The sequence below is a fragment of the Pteropus alecto genome, unplaced genomic scaffold (genome assembly GCF_000325575.1).
Source record: "Pteropus alecto unplaced genomic scaffold, ASM32557v1 scaffold98, whole genome shotgun sequence".
Taxonomy (NCBI): domain Eukaryota; kingdom Metazoa; phylum Chordata; class Mammalia; order Chiroptera; family Pteropodidae; genus Pteropus; species Pteropus alecto.
In genome coordinates, this window is record NW_006443570.1 from 17,293,888 (window position 1) to 17,315,731 (window position 21,844).

A 21,844-nucleotide genomic window follows, 5' to 3' on the forward strand; every position below is an offset into this window, starting at 1 on the left:
CCCCGCCCGCCCAACCCAGAGCCGTGGCCTTCCAACGTGACATGCCGCTAATCTGCCGTGACTCAGAAAATAGAGGCTAGAGACTGAGTATCTCAGCCGGACCCTCTTCTCTCCTCCAGTTTCCTCCTGGGACCATCACTGGCTGAACCCAACTAGAAGCCAGAGGGCAAGGAAGCCCATCAGTACAGTCTCTACAAGTGCAGCTCCCAGGGAGCAAGCACAGTGGAGAGGGCTGGTGAGGGGACAGACAAACAAGCTATCCTGCACTGAGATGACTACAATCACCACCATATGGCCGGCCTCCCTCCCACCCACACCTCTCAAGCTAATTATTCCAGCCACTGTTATAAAGTCAGATTCATCCAACATGAAATTGCTTTGTACCAGTTCATCCCTGACTTAACCTAGAAAATTTCTCCGGATTTTCAGAGCAGCTTCCCTTCCTACTTCTCTGCAGTGTTTATTTCCTCGGCGTGTTTCCTGTAATTTGCAAAGATTAAAGATTTAAGCTTCTTTTATTGCAATGTACTTTCCCTGCCATATTATGTGTTCTGCCCATCACTCCCTGCCTCCTCCCGCAGAGCCCCCAAATCCTCTCTGCACCAGCAGAAAACACTCCACAGGTAGACTTCACCTCATGTGGCCATGGCCATGCTCCTGAAAAATGAAAGAGAGGTTCAGCCTCTGCATGTTGAACTCACCTACCACCCTCCTCCTGATTCAACATCATCTTTCATGTTAAGCTGTCTGGGTTTCAGCTTGGTCCCAATTAACAAGGGCTCCTAGCACTGTGTGTGTAGTAACTTCTTCTTTCTCTGTGCTCTCTCTCTTGCTCTCTGGGGCTTTGAATCCTGGTGTTCATGATGTGTAAACAAATTCTTCACTGCAGTAGGGGCCTGCACTCTTTGAAGCAGCTCAGTGTTGAATCATTTAGTGGTGAGAGGAATACGAGAATGTGAGTAATTCTATCCAGCACCAGTCTGGGTTAATGCCATATCTGGCTTCCTGAATGTGCGACCTGTGCCATCACACAGGCCCCTGTGCTCAGAAGAGCCATACTCATGGCTTAATGCTCTGCTCTTACTGTCTTAAAACTCGATTATTTCTTAATAAAGGTCTCACATTTTCATTTTGCACTGGGATCCAAAAATCATGTGGGCGATCCGAGTTATTGTGATTGCCGTTGTTTTGTGTGCAGCCCACCTACATATCAGCAAATGAGACCTCCCGAGCCCGGTGACAGGGGAGGAAACCTATTGCTTGGTGGCACGTGGTGCTGGTGTTTTTAGGGTCCAGACTGGAGGGAACTGTTGTCCACAGAGGGAGAATAATCCACAGAGGAAAGTTATATGAAGGAACAGAAACAAACTCTATCTGGAGTTGTAAGAATAAGTTGTGCTTCACGAAAAGCAGGGCCAGAGGGGCTCAGCCAGGGTCTCCAGACAAGACACGCACTGGGACAGCTGCTTAGGAAAGCAGGGTGATGGAGTCCTCCTCAGCCCCGCTGCTCTGAGAGGGCCGGGGTCTGTGCACAGCTGGCATTCGACAACGGCACTGCCCAGTAAGCTTGTCACTGACCACGTGTGACTATTTAAATTTAGGTTAGCAAATTAAAATTAAATTAAATTAAAAATAAATAAAGCAAGCAAGGAAAAGGTAAATATATGAGGCGATGGATGGGTTAATTAGATGGGAGAAATCCTTTCACGACATACACATGTATCAAATCATCATGTACGCTTCAACTATCCTACAGTGTTATCTGTCAATTATACCTCAGTAAAGCCAGGGGTAATTAATTAGTTGAGTAACTAAAATGTCAGATTCTCGTTGCGCTAATCACACTTCACATGGCTAGTGGCACATTGGATAGCACAAATCATAGAACATTCCATCTTGGCAAAAAGTTCTACTGAAAAGCTCTAAAGAGAACAGACACCTTACCCATCACCCTCTTCCGCTCATGCCCATTGGTTGCCGTATGTTGGTAAAGACATGAGTTTACTTTAGGATTTTACTCTGCTCCTGCTGCTTCTGGAATACGCGCCCCTTGCGAATCCTAACCCAGTCTGATTAGCTTTGGGCAGCTCTCACTGACACAGCCGTGCCCCGCCTGTCTGCTTTGCCCATTCCTCGCAGCATTTCTGTTCCGTTTTCATTTCTCCCTGTGAGCCACAGGACCCCTCCTTTGAGCCTGTCTTACTGGCTCTGAGGTTTCTTAAGCTCAGTTCTACAGCAGGCGCACAGCTTCAGCTTGCTGTGGAAAACAAGTTTTGGCATCTCTCCTGTTCCGATTCCTGAATGTGAGTTCAGTTCACCCAAGCACAGGCATCCTATAAAACATTGCTCCACGTTCACTCCTCTCCCCACTGAGAGCCTATTCTTTGGGCTCCTTGGCCTCTCCTTAACCCCACTCATGGGCAGGCCTTAGAGAACACAGCCACAGAAAGCTGACAGCTCACCTCCCCCTCTTCCCATCTATCCTCCGTCTCCCACAGCCCTCCTCCCAGTCTATAGAAGAAATGGGCACTGGAATGAATAGAAGCACCCTCTTCTCTTGAGGCATTCACCACTGATGAGAGAGAGGGACACAAAACCACAGAGCCGTTGACTGCTGGAGGAGAGGGGGACGTGTTTGTGGATTGCCTGGGACTCTCTCCCTCTCTCCAAAGACGTAGGATGAAAGGCCAAGGGTCAAGGGTACCTTTTGCCTATACCCTGTGTCAGCCACTGGACTCCTCATCTAGACTAGGAAGGCCTACCTGTCCTTCACTCTAGTTCATGTCTATCTACTAAACCTTTCTATGCACCCCCAACCTTGGAATTCTCACCCAGCTCTGGACCCTTTCCCCTGCCTTGGTCACCAGTCCCCAGGCTATTCGTGAGTCCTGTCCATTTGCCTGGCCCTAGTCCTTCCTTCCTCACCTTTCTCTTCTGTGCCAGTTTTAGTGTGTGTCTCAAAACGCTCCCCGAACTGTGGCCTTAGTCCTGACAGATGCCTACTTCCATTTCTCCCACCCCCACCATCTTCCCTCATTTCTGCATTTACCCATCCTGTCTCCACTCTCTTCTTTTAGAACATTCCTTGATTTGGACTCTAAACTGGCCTTGCCCGTTAATAAGAGAGTGAAGTTCGAGTCACAGATTTTCACTCGTACCTGCTAGCTGCCTGACCCTGTGCAGGACCTCTGAGATCCAGAGAGAAAGCTCAGAACCTGGCCTCAGGCTGCTCCAGCTTGTGAAAGCAGTAGTCAGTTAAAGGATTATTACATGGTGTGGCAGAGGCTTTATCAGGCATATGTGAAGAATTTCACAGAGCAAAGGGAGTCACCTTAGGTGGGGCTGGGGACTAGATCTTCAGGGATAAGTAGGGAGATGGTCAGGTGGACTGGGTAGAAAGACATTCCAGGCAGAAGGAGATCTGCATGCATTCGTGCAGAGCAAGGACCAATAACAATCAGTCCGGCAGCCCTGGAGTGTTGGACCCCACAGTGCCACAAAGCAGAAGGCTGCCCAGAGCAAAGCTAGAAAAGGGGCGGGTTAAGGTGGCTGGGCTCCTTATAAGCACAGGAGAGAGTTACACAGACTTACATTTCGGAAAGCTCACTCTGCGTGCTGTTTGGAACGAGTCAAGACAGAGAAGAAAGCACCGTAAAGGCTTATGTATGTCATAGGTGCATTCTCCACCAATTTTGAGTGCCAACATACAGGATGAGCCAGGATTTTCCATCCCATCACCTTCCTCCACCCCTGCCACCTCTCACTGCCAAGGGGCATTTCTCCTGCCAAAGTAAAAAAGGCAGAAACTTCTCTTCTAATTGTCCATTTCCCACAGCTCCAAGCGGCAGACATGTGGTGTACAATACAGGCAAGCCCTATGTTTTGATTTCTATGGCTGTATCATTGTATTTTTCTCCTCCTGATCTCATCTTCAGCTCACAGCCCAGTAGAAAAGTTAGTAAATAAAATAAAGGTGCTTGATTAACATCATAATCCCATTCTATAGTTCTGGAGACTAAAGTAAGGTGTTGGCCTACTTGGCCTGAATTCATTTCTGAATGCTACTGAAACAAATTACCACAAACTTAGAGGCTTTGAACAACATAAATTTATTATACTACAGTTCTAGAGACCAGAAGTCCAAAATGGGTCTCAATGGGCTAAAATCTGGGTGTTACCAGGGCTGCATTCTTCCTGGAGGCTCTTGAGAAAAATCCGTTCCCTTGCCTTTTCTGGCTTCTGGCAGCGGCCTACATCCCTTGGCTTGTGGCTCCTTCCTCCTACTTCAAAGCCAGCAGCATAGCATGTTTCCATTCTCTCTCTGACTCTGATCCTCCTGCCTCCCTCTTACAAAAGCCCTTGTGATAACATTGGGACACATGACGAATCCAGGAAAATCTCTCCATCTCAAGATCCCTCATTTCATCACATCTGCAATGTCCTTTTGCTGCAGAAGGTAACAGATTGACAGTTTCCAGGGATAAGAAAGTGGACGTCTTTGAGGGCTTTTATTCTGACTACCACATGGCCTCTCTGGTGTCCCTTTGAGCTTTTCGGTCCCAGGACTGCATAAGCATCTGTTATCTCTGACCCACGGTTCTATCCACCTTTGTTCTTTCAGAGGAAACGACGTTTGAAGCAGGAGTGAAAGTTCAGATCCACAGTCAGTCAGAGCCACCTTTCATCCAAGAACTGGGCTTTGGGGTGGCGCCAGGGTTCCAGACTTTCGTGGCCACACAGGAGCAGAGGGTAAGTTCCTGGGCTCTCTTGGTCAGTGGTCCTTGGCCTGTCCTGGCCACCCGAAGAGGCGTGAGGAGGAGAAATTGGATTCCCACTTCTAGAAGGTTCTGAATCCACCCAGGAGGCTGGAGCACAGCTGGTCTCAGTAAAGGGACTCACCCTGAAAGTGGAGAAGGTGTCGGCTAACCTCTGTAACCCCATTCCCTAGTACTTCCTGTCGGGTCCTAAAATCAAGTATAAAGGAAATCCATCTTATTTTCTTTTTCTCTGAATTGGTTGTTGTTGTTGTTGTTGTTGTTGTTTTTCCTAGAACATTCTGGGCAAAAATATTGGGGCAGGGGATAGGGAAGGGGGACAGATACTAAGGGAAACTGCTAACCAGAGTTTGATATGTTTCATCACTGTGTTAATATAATTCAAAATGGTCTGCAAAAAGGAAAAGGGATAGGGGTGTTATTCTCTCACAATAGAGCTTAAGTGGAGGGAAGCCCCTCGCATAGGTTCCTGCCCGCTCTCTCTGATTTAGCACAGAGAAAGGATTCTCCCAGCCAACCAGGACTGCTGCGTCGATTCTTCACGTCAGTTGAGTGAGGACTGGTACAGTCTCATGTCTGACGTGGGGTTCACATCTTAGAACGTTCACAAATTCTCAATAGGGGAGAAGTCTCACAGCAGGACTGCAGAGAAACACAGGGACACTTTCTCTTACCTCTGGTTTGCCTAGAATAGAAGCTAGGATGATGATTTGCCCTGGGCGGCCTGGGGCAAAGAGTGAGATCAGTGAGTGGTAGGAAGCACTGGCTATCAGGTGTGAGAAAGGCACTGGCTGTCAGGGGAACAGTGAAGGAGTAGTCAACACAGAGATACACATGTGACTTACAAGTTAAGCTTGTTTTTAAAACTTGACTCAAATGTCATCTCTCACCTAATACTGACCTTTAGCCATTTTATAAAACTGTATTCGAAGCTGGTTTTAAATCTGTAATGAGCTGTATTTTTGAATCTCTGAGAAAGAATTGATGGTGTAGGCCTCAGGAACTGTGCCTTGTACTTAATGCCTGGGTAGTTGCTAAAAGCCAAGATCAGCTTCTACCGCAGCACATAGTGGGTGGGAGGGCGGCTTTGAGGCAGAACAGAGGAGGCCGAGAGGTTGGCTGGGAGGCAGAGGAGGCTGGGAGGAGTCTGAGACAGGCGGTACAAGCAAAAATGGAGCATTCAAGGGTGTGCGAAGTGAGAACCAACCTGTGCACCCAGAAAACCCCATCCTTAAGGACAAAGAAAGAGGGCACGAAGCAGACGGCAGAGAGCCAAGTTCGGGGCTGAGGATGTGAGTCAGAAAAAATAGTCTCAGAGATGTAAAGTACAGCATAGGGAATATAGCCAATAATATTGTAATAACTATATGTATGGTGCCAGGCGGGTACTAGACTTATCGAGGGGATCACTTCATAAGTTATATAAATGTCTAGCTACTATGCTGTGCACTTGAAACTAATATCATATTGAATGTCAACTGTAATTGAAAAGAAATTTTTTTAAAGACTAACAGGTAAAGGTGTGCAGATAGACAGGCGGTCTGGATGAACCCAGAGCCTGAGCCGTTAGCCTAGGTGTGATAGCCAGCCTGAGTTCTGTTAAATATAAACAAAGCTGGACACTAGTTAAAGTGGCAAGGACAAATTTTAATGAGTAATATACTTATTACAATAGGAAAGAAGGTTCAGTGTGAACTGAACTCAACTTCAATTTGTACAGAGGTGACTAAGCGATTTAAAGGAAAAATCAGGGAGGAGGGAGGGGGAACAGAGAGGGCTTGAGCAGAGTCAGGGCAGCGAAAAATGACAGAATGGGAAGGAGAAGTTGGTCCACGTGAAACCGATCTGAGTTTGCTAACTGGCATTTATCCAAGTTAGGCTCCCATCTTCCCACAAAGACAGGGAGACAGAGGCCCTATCTTCTGGTGTTGGCAGGAGCAAATAGTAAATTCTTTTGGCAGCTTTGAGTTTTCTCAGGCAGAGGCTCAAAGGGGACCAGGGATAGGGGGTCTAGGGTCATCCTAGGGATGTGGCTTTGAGCTATTAGAAACTACGTTAGTGTTTGTTCAGATCTTTATAGGCTAAGGTTGAGGCCTAGTTGAAAAGAGGGCTCAGAGGGACCTGGCTAGAGTTTGGTCAAGGAGAGAATCTCTGTCAGTCCTTCCTTCTGCATGTTGTGTGGGGAAACTTCCTCCCTTCAAAGACCCAGGCATGGATTAGACTACTTACTAGCTCTGTGAGTGAATTCCTTTTACTCTCTAACGGCTAATTTTTGACTAGTTATCCAGGGCAGTTCCGACTTTGAGGTTTGTTGACTGTAACCGCCATACCTGTCATGAATGACTGACTTGTGTTGGCATTTCTCTGGTGTCCGTGTTGCCATCAGCATGCAGGGGAAGCAAGCGGTAGTCTCTGGAACCCACAGTGTAACTCCGTCTCATGCCGCTAGCCGAAGGCTGGAAAGAAGGGAGCTCTTTGTGGGCTGCTGTTTGTCATCGGCCTGAGAGAGGTGCCTATTCCTCCCCTACCTCTGCTTACCCTCTATTAGTGACACTAAAGAAATGTCTGGGCCAGGTGGGAATTTGGAGCTGATGACTTCTAAGAGTCCTTCAGTCTCTTTTCCTTTCCAATTCGAAACAGAGGGACTCCCCATGGTGAGCAGAAACAGAACATACTCCCAGCTTCAGAGGGCAAATTCATTGTTTGCTTTGAAGTATATTCACAGAAAATCAGCCTCATTCATATCGGCATTGCTATGATAATTATAACTAATAGTAAGATATTTGGTTAAACATTTCACAGCCTTCAAAGCATTTCTGCATCATCTCATTTTATCATTTCATTCATATTAATAGAGAAATACAAAAACACATCCTGGAGCTAAATCTAATAATACATTATGTTTACATCTATATAAAAGAGCATATTCATAGGAAATAAGATTCGAAGGAAATAAGCCAAAATACCCACAGTGGAGGGATTATGAATGATTTATTTTCTTCTCTGAGTTCACTGCACATTTTATAATGTGGCTTTGTTTTATTCTTTCATTCAGCAAATATTTGTCAAACAGCTCTTATGAGTGAAGTGATGGCAAGACAGTGGTGAACAAAACAGAGCCAGTGTCTGTCCTCGAAGAGCCTATGTATTCGTGGTTTCTTTCACAAAGAAAAAAATAATTAAATAATATGAAGCCAAGTATAATTTGAGGATTGGCCCCCATTCGTACATTTTCGTTCTGTCATGAGTACTGTACTGACCTAGCTAGCTAACCCTGGACGTCAAACACCAGGTTTCATTGATTCTAAGATCCATGATTTTTTTCACATTTTAACATTTCTGAAATCAGGATTTGTTTCACGATAAATCACATGTCACAGTTACAATTGGCAGTGCCCTTACTTTCTTGGTGGCACATAAAATGATGGAGTGTCTTACAGTCTATGGTGGCTACATTGTCCCCATTCCAGAATTCTGCTGCTTCAGGTCAAAGTTCAAAGGGCTCTTTCAAGAAGGTCAGGAAGGGTGACAGTACCGTGAGGAGTAAAAGGCTCTTTTCTGGAAAGCTGGTGTGAATCGTGTTAGGGAAAATGACTCCTGAGCGAGGGTCTTTAGGAATTCTGCCATGAATCTTTTTAAAAATGGGTGGTAAAAATCATCCTGCCCATGCAAAATTATACACACTCCTTTCAAAGTTTTTCTGTTTTATTTGTAATCTGAAAGAACACACTATTGGGCTGTAGCTTTTTTAAATCAGTATTTGCCCTAAACCCAGTTAAGCCAAGGTATGCCCCTGCCTTCGTGGACAACCTGAGAACCATCCCGCTGGCTAGTTTGGCTGCTGCAGGAGCCCCTGCGTGGTCCCAGGACCACCACCACCAAAGACAGGCAGTGGGATAGCACGCTGGGCAGAAGCAGGACCCCGGAAGGGCAGACAAGGAAGTTGCTGCTAACTGAGCACACACTACCTGCCAGGCATTAAGCTGCAGAGACATTTGACATGCATTATCTCACTTAATCTCCCACACTACCCCGAAAGCTGTTATCTCCATGACCCAGATGACAAAACTACATAGTTAAGTAACTTGCTTAAGGTCACATAGCTAAGGGAATAGCAGGGCTCGGCTTTGAGCCCAGATCTATGTGTAGAGAGAAAACCAGGCAGGGAGCCCACGGGCCTTGATTCCAGTCCTGACTCTGCCATGAGATGTTGGACGGGTTGTTTTTCTCCCTGGGCCTCAGGTTTCCCCTCCATTAAATGGTAGGACTGAGTTAGATGACCTGAAATGGCCTCCACCATTAACAGCCTGGGAGTCCCTGACCAAGTCACTCAAGCACACAGGTATCCTCTGGAAGTCTGACCGACAGCATTTTCATACCCGCTCCCTGCTCTGCCAGCCAGTGACTCCCTCCTTCATGCCAGCTGTCGTGGGGTGCTGTTAAGGTATATTGGAGCAAGGATTCTGGGAAGCAGAACCTGGGTTCCTGCTCGTGAGAAGCAGGAGCTGGGGTAAGCCGCAACCCTAATTCAGAAGAGAGGCTCACTAGTAGTGCCCCTTCCTCAGCCTCCACATAGTGGTCATGTCACTACCCTACCTAAAACCCTTAAATTCCTGGGTTTCCTGTAATGTGTAAAATCCCAACCCTTTAGAATGGCTTCCAAGGCTCTGTTCTACCTGGTCCCTGGCCCCTGTCCAACTTCATCACCCACCTGTGGTTAACCACCAGGTACCATACACAGAAGAACCATCCATCAAATACTCCATATTCTTGGAGGCCTGCTTCTGTGCCTTTGCACCCACTGTTCCTCCTGGCCAGAATCCCTCCCTTGTTTATCTACCTGGCAAAGTCCTCTTCTTATTTCCAAATATTGATCAAAGATCATGGGCTCTAAGAAGACCTTCCCCGCTCCATTCTGCCATTCCCCAAGGAGCAGCTATGTGCTCCATACAATACTTTGTGGATTCATTTATTCCTTCAGCAAATATTCACCAAGCATCTACTGTGCTGGGAAAATGAAGATGAGCAAGACCTGGTCCTGACCTTGGAGCACTCATAGAATGATTTGGGTTTTTTTTTTTGTTTTTTTTGTTTTTTTTGTTTTTGCAATCTTGTCACGTTCCTAAGAGATACAGTACTCTTCTTGTAGGACTTACTTGTACACCACTGCTCCTTACACCTGCCTCTTAGAAAGTTCCTTCACTAACCTCCATTGGCCCTTGTCTCGCCAAAGACTGGGAGCTCCCTGAGAGCAAGGATTGTGTCTTTTAGATTGTATATCCCACTAGTGCTTTGCTAATGTGTAAGCTCTGTAAAGGTGTATTGTTGAAAGAAAGAAGGCATTCTAATTTTCAAATCTGTACTATATGCTCAAATGGCACTCAAATGCTATACTCTAATGCTCTCCCTGCCTCCCCCGACACCCACCTTCATCAAAACTCCCATTAGAATCTGCCCTGAGGGCTCTCTTCCCCTCTGAGGCTGTTAAGCTAGCCTAAGACAGATGATGATATCTGTATCATTCCTGGCTGTACACTTAGAGACCCTAATCAAACCAAAAGCTCATAAAAGAGGTCAGGAGATGTAGATCTGGAAGCCACCTATGTACAGGAGAGTAGACGGAACACATGAGAGGGCCAGGACAGGACACTGGAATTTTGGAAGAATTAAATGAGTAAGTAAATATATGCACAAGTGCAAAGCTAAGGCATTCACGTGGTAAGGGCATAAGACAAACTCTTCGGTGTTGACATCACCAGTCAGACTCTTTGCCCCAAATTTAAGGTGATTACTAATCCTGGTGGAACACCCAGTGGTGATTTGATATCAAAAGACTTTCATCATCTCCCACCCCCTGCTCAAAGAGTTGGTGGAGATTTTTGTTTTCTAAATGTTTATTCATGTATTCATCAAATATTTGTTCATCCATCTTGCCCATGCTCCTTGGTAGGCCTAGGAATGAATCTGGAGATCCTGAGTGGTCACTTGGCCACCAGCCTCATCATTCAGGAAATTCTCTGGAGAACATGGCCCTGGGTTTATATTTGAGCGTCTCAGAAATACCTTTGGGAGCCAGGGTTGGATATCACTGCCAAGGGTATCTCATCCTCACCAAGAACTCTTCTCACTACCAATTTGGAAACATTGGGTGTGAGAAGGGCTCTAATTCCACATGGATTCTGTGTTGGTTCCTCACTTGAGCTGTATCCCCATCCTCACCAAAAACTCTTCTCACTGCCAATTTGGAAACATTGGGTGTGAGAAGGGCTCCAATTCCACAACCTGGATTCTGTGTTGGTTCCTCACTTGAGCTGTATCCAAAGTACCGTGAGAATGCCCATCATCACACCACACCCTGCATCGAGCAGCTGCCCACTAGCCTACTTGGGGCTGTAAATGAAGGCAAACACTAACACTAGTGTCCTGCTGGCCTCAATTAGATCATTGGCAGCATACATGAGCCCAGTTGGCTCCTGCAGAAGCCAAAGCCTTTGCCTTTGATGTAGGTTCATCACATTTCCAACATTCAGAGGGAATTCCATGGCACACCACAAGAAACAGTATCCCCCACCCCATCTCAAATAAAAATAGAAATGGAGGTTTGCCCAGTTATTTTTCTCAAGGCAGGGGAGAGAATGTGTTACACATGCCTTCAGCAACTTCCAAACTGTCAAAACTGGAGCTACATAAATATGGTAGCATCCAGTTCTGCTCCAGAAAGCACCAGGGAGGTGCCAGACGGTGAGAGAGCCTGCTGGTTAGTTCCATCGATGATCAAGAGGGTACATTGTTTCCCATAAATAGATGAACATAAGAATCAATTAGGCATCTACTAGCTTAGCTACTTCAACACTTGTTCCACTCATCTTCTAAAATAGAAGTATCTTCAGGTCCCTACACAGTTTTGCCAATAGTCAGGTTTTCACCATTTTTCCTATACAATTAGAGCTCATATTTATCAAGATGCAGCTGATGGCAGGGAGTGGAAGAGGGAAGAGAAGAAATGTTGATTGGCTAGGATGAGCCAATGTATTCAGCTCTGCTGAGAAAGTCCCAAATGAATTCACACAAAATATGCTCAAGTCTTAGAAGGAGAAAACATCATTCTATCCTGCCTCCCTTCTGCCTTGCAGCCTCTCCCTCGCCTTTGCGCCCAACAAAGTCTCCAAAGAGTTCTCTAGCCTCGTTTGTCTTTACCTTCTCACCTCCCTTTCACTTCTCAGCCCGCCTCTAGCACTCCACTGAAGCTTTTCTTTGTCAAGATCACCCATGAGATCTTCGTGACTACATCCAATCTTTGTTGATAAGGATACTCCTCACTCCTCGGTCTTCATCCTTTCTTATTTCCCAGCAGCATGTAGACTGTGGACCATGCCTTTCCTGAGACACTCTTCTCCACCCTGGTCTGGTTTTCTTCTCACCTTTCTGCCCTTTACTCTTACTCCCCTTCATAAGCCATTCTTTCTCTGTTCATCCCTTAGATGATGGGCGTTCCAGGTTGCTGTTTTTGGCACCTCCCAGTCTGCAGTCTCCTTGAATGAGTTTGCCCTTTACCATGACTTTCAGATTGCCACCTCCAGCCCAGATATCCTTCCTGAGCTCCAGACCCAGCAATCCAGGTGCTGCCAAATGCCTCCTCTCAGAGTCCCATGGGCATCTCAAGTCAATAGTCTAAACCGAGTTCATCCTTTTTCCCTGTCCCCACGCCTGCACCCTAAAATTGTTGCTCCTCCTAGAATCTCCAAGCCTGTAATGGTGTGAGTACAAATCTTCATTCACTAGATGTGTGTGACCTTGTGTCTCATTCTCCTCATCTTTAAAATGGGAATAATGACAGTTCCACCTCAGCGGGTAGTTAAAGGGTTGAGTGAGTTAATGTAAGCATGTGGAATAGTTCTTGGCATACAGTTAATGCTCAGTGAATGCTAGCTATTATCATCCCCCACCCCAGACACTATGCTAATTTGCTCCTTTGTGATTCCCCACCTGGATAAGAACAACAGCTGCCTCACTAGTCTCTCCACTGACCATCTTGCCCCTCTCCAATCCATCTACATCAACATAATCTTCCCAAAATACAAATCTGAGCATCTTCTTCCCTCATTACTCACTGGGTAAAATTCAGGAACCTCCTCATGGACCTTTCTACTCTGGCCCCTGCCTACAGTATCAGCTGCATCAATCTCTACTCCCATGGCCTCCCACACAATGCACCAGCTATACTCAACTGTGTACAGTTATTCCCAAGTATCACATGCTCTTCGCCTCTCCCTGACAGCAACACCCTTCCCACCCATTCTTTATCTAATTCATGTGTCCTTCGAGACTCAGCTCAAATGTTACCTCCTCCAGAAGTCCAAGCGAGAGTATTTTGTGTGAATTTCTAGCATAAAAATGTACACAATCTAATCATCTGTTTATTTATCTGTCTCCCCTACCAGATTGTGAGCTCTTTGAGGATACAACCCTATCTTATTTCTGTTTTTCCTATCTCAGCATTTACATATAGAAGATGCTTGACAAATTGTATTAAATGGAATGAATGAATAAATGAATGCATGAAAAAGAGAAAGAGCTTAATTTATCACGTCAGTCTCCTGCTTGATACACACTAATGTCTTTCCCAACCCAGAGAATAAAGTCTCAATTTCACATCCTGGTTGCAATGTTTATATTCCACTACTCTTCAGCAGCCCTACTCTGATTCACATACTGCTCTACTCACAGGCCTGGAGCCTTCCTACCCCATTTCTGGATCATTTCCTCCTAACTCATGAATTTATTGAGCATCTACTATGTGCCAGGGACTGTCTTAGGCTTCAAGGTTACAGCAGTAAACAGGACTGACCTGGTTCTCAGAGCTTACAGTCTAGCAGGAGAGGCAGACAATCAATCAAATAATCAAACATATAAAGAGCTATATGTGTTTGTGTAAGATGCCCCCAGTATACTGTAAACTTCGTAAGGGAAAATATTAGGTCTTTCGATTCTTAGATGGAAGGATGGATGGATGGATGGAATGTTGTAAAATGATCTCTGAGAGCTAATTTACAATAATTTACAGCCCATTTAAGCTTTGCTTAGCTTTCGGATATGATGTAACTGACATAAACAGTTTTTAACACTAGAAAAAAAAAATTTAAGTACCTTTGCTGAGTGTATAGAAAAAAGGATTACCCAGAAATGGTACTGACATGGCAGCCCCAGTCTTGGTCCAAAGTGTGGTGCTCACTCTCACTAGCATCCATCAGGGCAGAACTAGCTTCTCCTGGCACCTTCTGCACTGGCTCTGACATTAGAAGCCAGTTGCTTATCTCTCAGTGGCTTATTTCCTCCTCAGACCCAGGCAGAGGAAAGGAGGCCTAATGTCTATTAACTCACCAACTTTATCTTACTCAGGAGACAAGTTAATAAATCAGAACATTCTTTGGTTGAGTTCTGCTACCCAGAACCATGTTATCTTTTGATTCATGAGCAGCTTGCTATCTGAACTCTGAACAGTGTGGCCTTGGCTTCTGATGGGTTTTTTTTATGAGATTCAAAAAAATATTTGTAGAGGATGCTTCCATATGCAGGCTGAAAGCAGTTCATCTTTTTCGTGACAACTGGGAAGGTTAGATAATGACAAACAAATCTTTTAGAAATATCAACCTGAATGAATGAATGAATGAATGAATGAATGAAAATGAATGAATGAATATTAACAGTCCTGCTGACTGTCACACTCCCTTGGCAAGGGCATGGGAAGGGGTACTCTGATAAAGACATCTCTTTTCTATTTCTCCCTCCTTCATGCTTGAAAACAACTGCTGCCCAGGGATAGAGAAGTCTCTGCATTTGTTTCTGTAGTGACAAACAGGCTGGACAGCCCCAGTAATCATCCACTGTGTGCTAACAAATCATAGTGCTATCTGTTAGATTGCTCTATCCCCAAAGCATCTGTCTCTCACCTACTGAGATGTCTCTTTTTTTGAACATTTAAAACATTTTAACAACACCCTGCCAGCTATTAGTGTAAATTTACCTAATAACACAAGTTTGGGGCATATCTTGCTCCTTCCAGTGAGAGTAAGCCCTTTGAAGGCAAGGGCTCCAAAACAGCTAGCACAGAGCCTAATGCTATAAATCAGTGAATGAATGAATGAACTGCAGACTTAATCAATATTAGTTAATGGATTGCTGCAAACTCTGGAGCAGGTCTGTTGTGAAACAAATAAATCATCCTAAAATGAGAGTCATCATTCCTTGATTTATCTGCTTCACGTTTTGACATAGCACTCATTGTCCTTAAAATGGGATCTTGACTCAATTAGGTGACACAGGACAGAAAGATGGCATCTGGCCAAGGTCTGTAGGAGAGCCAAGAGAACTGCAAAAAACAAAAACAAAAAAAAAAGCAGAAGAGGAGTGAGACCCCAGCAAAGAAGACACCCATCTCTGGAGAGGGCGGATGGAACAGCTGCTGAGGGGAGTGTAAACTAGGAGAGTCCTTGGGCTAGAGAGGCGAGCTGGCTTTTAGCAGCATCCATTAAAATACAAAAGCACTCATCCTCTTCAATCTACCAATTTCACTTCTTGGAATCCGTTCTAAAGAAATACTTACAAAAGTACTCAAGAAGCATGGATAAAGATCTTTCCTGCAGCACTGTGTGTGAGAGCAAAAATTTAGCAACGACTTAACTATTCATCAATAGGAGAATGATTAAATTAAAGAAGGCGACTGCATTTGAATCCCCTCCCCATCCCCTGCAACAGTGAAACCCGCTTGGGAAGACTTAGAGGTTCCTTGGGGGAAATTTTCAGGACATATTGGTAAGTGAAAAAAGCAAGTTACAGAGCACTATATACAGAGTGATCCTATTAGTATTAAAGATACTCACACGTTAAACTAAACTATGTATTTATAAATGCACATGTATGCATAAGCAGCACACAAAAAATTTCTGGAAAGGTGCATGCCATACTGAGAGCCGCTCAGAGAAAAGGAACAGAAATGAATGTGAAAGATTTTTCACTGTTCTGGATCCCCGGAATATTTATAACAAGAATGTATTTGTGAATTTATGTATTAACTGTGCAAATTTTTAAGGACATACATAATGTATGTATTTACAAATATGTTTTATGGTGGGAACCCAGCATCTAACAGACAGACAGGCTCACATAAAGGCCAGGGGAGGGGCTGAGGTGGGGGCTGCACTGCTCCCTCCAGCCAATGACAATCTTTTCTCCAGGCCGGAACTGCAATACCTTCCCCAGCGGACAGCCTTCCCCAGACATTGCTTCTGAAGTTTCCCTTTTAGGAAAAGCAACTTTTGTAAAGATTTTTGTCTGTTTTTGAAGTTAGTTTTTTTCTTTTTTTTTTTAAGTGCCCCTCCCCCAGGTCTAAAGCCAGAGTGCACCATTCTCAATGATCATTGAAGAGCATTGTTCCTGGCACCACACTAAGTCCTCCATCCTGTGGGGCGGATTTAATTAGCTCAGTGGGATGGATGAGCTTGAGTTAGGTTGGATTGGGTTGATTAGGTTGGATTAGATTGACAAAGCTGTCTTTAAACATTCCATAGCTCTTAAAATTGAGCAATCCTCTTTCCTACCTCAATGCCCTCAGTTCTGGGCTACATCACAAGGATATCCCCACTCTCAGTTTTAGTCCTCACTCTTAGCTTGACACCTTCTCCCTGCTCCATTATAAAGACAATGGGTACCACCCTACCAGGTCTTTTGCTTGTTTTGTCTGTCTCTGGGACTAAGACTTACTCCAGTATATTCCCCAGCACCTATACCAGCACCTAATAGGGGCTCAGTCAATGTTTACTGAATTGATCTTAACTGAACTGAGCCCCCCAAACCTCCATAAAATACCCTGAAGGGAGCCAGCAGCAGGAGCAGACCCAGGTAGGGTGGAGGTGCTCCACTTGGAGCATCAGGCTGCTCTTGAAGTCAAGCCCCAGACATAGCCAGCAGCAGCCATCAGGGCTTATTATAAGGAATTTTGGAGGGAAAAGAGAGAAATAGGAAAAAATAACCCATAGAACCTCCACTTAGAGGAAGGAATGGTTGAGCTTTTGGTATCTTTTCTTACAGTTTTCCCTCTGTATACTTTACTGTTCATTTCTGCCTTAGGGCTCTTGGAGTTGCAGGGAGCAGATTGCCTCAGAGGCTGACCCAAGGAAAGGGCTGTGGTTACTGAAGGCTGTAGAAGGGCTTCTAGAGAGCAAAGACAACATGGCTTGTATCTGAAACCCAGAACCAATGAGCTGCTCTCTCTTGTTTCTCTCTCTCTCTCTCTCTCTCTCTCTCCGTGTATGCTGAGGACAAGAGGCACTCCAGTCCTTAAGAGATCTCTCACCAGGATATCTTGGCTTCTCTCCATCCTCTCTCTCTCTTAACTGGCTTTCTAACCCTGCTTCCACATTTATGCGCGGTTTTGCCTCCTCATAACCTCCATTTTCCCAAAGCCCATGGTAACTGTGCCCTCTCAGTAGGGCTTTGGGTGAGGCAAATTCTGACAGTCATCTCTAGTCCAGTTTGTTCATTGGACTCTGATGTTATTTTTTTCCTTTTGTTCCTCAACACGATTTCCCATAAGCATCTTCTGTCATGAGGAGATCACTGTAACATCAGCTGTACCATCCCATTGCACTCCATTAAGTGGAACTACTATAGTCAGATCCATCGTTCTTTGTTCTTCAAATCTGAGGACCTCCAGTGTGATGGTAGTAATTAGTGAGTGCCATGCACCAGCTACTTTATCCAGCCTGCCTCATCACAACTGCTTTGCAAGATAGGCTTCCCTATGCCTATCTTACAGACGAAGAAATTAAAGCTTAGTAGTGGAGAGACACAGTTCAAACCCAGACCTTTCAGCTACCAAAGGCTTTCCACCACCCCATTTGGTATCTGAGCTCACAGGCCACCAAAGAGGCCAGGGTCTTCTGACCACTCCATGTAGGCAGAATTCCTGGTAACCAAGAGGAAAATGACACCCTCAGTTAAAGAGAATCCATTTCAGAGTTTCACATCTTTCAATGCCAACTGCTCTTCAATGTGATTGATGTTGCTTTATTTTACAAGCTTTTAGAAGCTGCTTAATGATAGCAACCCACTTCCTGATAGGTAGCAAACATTGCTATTATTATGGTTATTCCCCAAGGCTTACCCATTTCTTTAATTGGTCCTAATAGAAATGAAGATGAGTCACTGTTGAAATTTTCTAAGGAAACACACTCCCCTTTTGTCCGCACACCATGGCAACAGTCAAAAAAACAGGATGGTATCTTACGTGCCATGTGTCTAGGCAGCATGGTGGCCCGCCTGGGACTGCATTCATTGTGGCACTGCTTTTCCACGTATTTTCTAGCAAGAGACTGGATTACTTGTCCTCTTCCCAGTGGGGAAATGCATTTGTCATTATGATCAGGAATGAAAGCTGAGCTCCCTGCCTGGTGCCTTGCTATGAGGGAGAAGGGAAGCAGCAAGTGCAGCTAGGAGTGGAAGGCGGAGCCTCTGGCCATAGTCCTGACTCTGCCATTTGCTCTCTATGTAGCCCTGGGCAGGTCACTATACCCCTTTGGGCCTCACACTCTCTACCTGTCAGATGGGCTAATAAAGCCTATTTATCTTACCTGGCTCTTGAGAGAATCTGATTTGGTAATAATTATGCGAATACTTAAATTTTGAAGTAGCTACATCACTCCTTTCTGGATGAAGAGACAGTGACACATAGTAGAGTTAGGCACACTTGATTCAAATCTGCTCTTTACCTGGAAAAAGTATTTAACCTTGGTGTTGAAATGAGCCTGGTATTGGGATGGCTTGGACTGGTGCTAGTAGCAGAGGCTCTGGCTCCTGCTTCTAGACGACATGTTGTAACAGAGTGAGTTTATCTTCTCACCTAAAACTACCAAAAATTAAAAAAAGACAAAATATGAAACAATAGTTGTCAAGAATTCTGAATATTAGGCAACAAAGAACAGTGATCCCAGAGAGAGATGGGGAAACAGAAAGGTGAGCCCCGTAACTGCCCACTTTACATCTTTCAGAGAGTTTCTAGACCACAGTACATGGGGGGAAAGGGGGCGAGGCAGAGCCCCGTGGACCCCCTGGGTAGATGACACAGAGCTGAGAGTTCAGGAAGCCCAAGGCAAGAAGAAATTACAACACAGAATATCAAAGAGGAGAGGTCTTCACAGAGAGAGAACTCCAAAGGTCAGTGGAAGATCCTCCTTCAGAATTCAGGTGCCTGGTTGGGGTATGCACGTGATAAGACTACCCAAGGCCAGGAAAAGAACCATCTGAGAGGATTAGAGGGAGCAGTACCTAGTACTCACACAGAGCTGGGAATAGTGCCTATTCCTACCAGCCACCCTGGAAGCCCTCATAGTTCATAGGACATTGGAGAAAGTATCCACAAAGGTCTTGCATCAGGAGTGGGGAATAATTAGTCTTAGACTAAAGGTGCTCTGCTTCTACCTAACAAATCCTAAAGTAAAACACAAAAGGGTCAAACTATTTCCAAGTAACTTAAAAGGGTCGCAGAACAAAATTCAAGAAAAGTTATAGGAATACAAAAAATATTGAAAATACAAAAAAAAATGTTGTTGATAAAATTCACAATATCTGGCATCTAATCAAATATGACCAGGCATGCAAAGAAACAGGAAAATATGACCTATACTGAGAAGAAAAGACCAAACCATTGAATCCAACCCAGAACTTACACATGTGAGAAACAGCCAACAAGGACATGACATTAAAGCAGTTATAATAACTAAATCCCATATATTCAAAGTATGAGCTTCTAGAGATAAAAACCACAAAATTGAGCTTCTAGAGATAAAAACTACAATGTCTGAGATGCAAAATATGCTGGATAGAATTAAAAACAAGTTAATCATTGCAGAGGAAAAGGTTAGTTAACTTAAATAAATAAATAGTAATGAAACACAGAGAGAAGATAAAGGTTTTGAAACAAAAAGTATCAGTGAGCCATGGAATAACTTCAGGTAGCCTAATACATGTGTGCTTGGAGTTTTTGAAGAAAGGGGAGGAGCAGAAAAAAATATTTGAGAAAATGGTGGTCAAAGCCTTTCGAAATTCGATAAAAACTGTAAATCCACAGACATGAAAGAGCCCAATAAACCCCAATCCTAAGAAACATGAAGAAAACTGCACCCAAATTGCTCAAAATCAGTGATAAGAGAAAAATCTTAGAAGCATCCCAAGAAAAATAACTCATTACATACAGAGAAACAAAGATAAGGATGGCAGGAGATTTCTCATCAGAAACAACGCATGAGAAAGACGGGAGCAACATCTTGCAAGTACTGAAAGAAGAAAAAACTGTCAATCTAGAATGGCATACCCAAAGAAAATATCTTACAAAAATAAAGCAATATTAAGGCTTTTTCAGACATATAAAAGCTGAAAATACAGCAAATTCCTACTCCAGCAGATCAATCACTAGCAGCTCTGTACTCGAAGAGATATTAAAGACAGTCCTTTAGATAAAAGGCAAATGACACCCAATGGAAATGTGGATCCACATAAAAGAATGCAGAACACTAGAAACGGTAACTACATTGGTAAATACAAGATATTGATCTTATTATTTAAATATATTTTAAAATAATGACTGCTTATGTAATAACAATGTATTACGAAGTTTATAACACATGTACATTATAACATATGTATAACATATATAACATATGCATATAACCTGACTAAAATGAATGACAGCAATAGCGTAAAGGCTAAGAGAAGAGAAATGGGAAAATACTATTTTAAGATTCTTATACGGTATATAAAGTGTTATAATATCACTTGAAGGTAGCCGGCGATAAGTTAAAGATGTACACTATAAACCCTCCAGCAACCACTAAAATGTCAAAACAAAGTTATAGCTAATAATCCAATAAAATGATATAAATGGAATAGTAAAAAAATATTTGATTAGTCTAATAGAAGGCAGAAAATGAGGAAAAGGGGAATGGAAAACAAATGGAATCAATAGAACACATAGAGTAAAATGATAGACTTAAATTTAACATGTCAATAATCACATTAAATGAAAATGATTTAAGCACGACAATTGAAATGTAAACAGTAAGACCGAATAAAAAAGCAAGTGCCAACACTATGCTGGCTATCAAGAAAAATGTATTTTAAATATAAAATATAAATAATTAAAAGAAAAGAATGAAAACATATATATCATCTTTGCACTAACCAAAAGAAAGTTGGAATGGCTATACTCATATCAGACAAAGTAGATTTCAGAGCCAACAATATCACTTGGAATAAAGAAGGTCATTACATAATGATGAAAGTGTCAATTCATCAAGAAGACATAACAATCCTAAACATTTATGTACCTAATAGCAAAACTTCAAAAATACATAATGCAAAAACCGATTGAACTGCAAAGAAAAATAGACAAATCCACAGTTATAGTTGGGAATTTCAAAACTCCTCTCTCGCTAATTGCTGGGACAAGTAGACAGAAAACTACAAGGATGCAGAAGATTTGAACCACACTGTCAACCAAGTGGGCCTAACGGACATTTACAGTCCTGCAACAATAGCAAAATACACGTTCTTTTTCAAGTTTACACAGAACATTTGCCAAAATAGACCATATTCTGGGCCATAAAAAATATTTCGATAAAGTTAAAAGGATTCAAGTCATGCAAAATATGTTCTCTGATCATAATGGAATTAGACATAACGAAAGATATCTGAAAAAAATCCCCAATTATTTGAAGCTAAAAAATATACTTCTAAATAATCCATAAGTGAAAGAAGAAATCAAAAGAGAAATTAGAAAGTATTTTGAGCTGGATAAAAATGAAAGTTTGTGTATGCCTCTAGAGCAGTACTAAAAGGGAAATTCTGAGAGTTAAACACCTATATTAGAAAAAGAATAAATGTCTCAAATCATTGACCTCAGCTTCCACATTAAGAAACTAGAAAAAGAAGAAAAAATCAAAGCAAAAGTAAGCACAAGAAGAGAAATAATTAAGATCAGAATAGAAATCAATGAAACACAAAAATAGAGAAAAACA

At 43.4% G+C, this 21,844-nt stretch overlaps 1 protein-coding gene across 1 annotated transcript in view; it reads left to right on the top strand.

Annotated features, from left to right (window-relative positions):
- Positions 1-21,844, top strand: part of ASIC2 (acid sensing ion channel subunit 2) — a 950,209-nt gene that overhangs the window by 890,069 nt on the left and 38,296 nt on the right. The window contains exon 3 of the mRNA XM_025041608.1: positions 4,622-4,749. Within this exon, the coding sequence (XP_024897376.1) occupies positions 4,622-4,749 (128 nt within the window). The remainder of the gene's footprint in view (positions 1-4,621; positions 4,750-21,844) is intronic.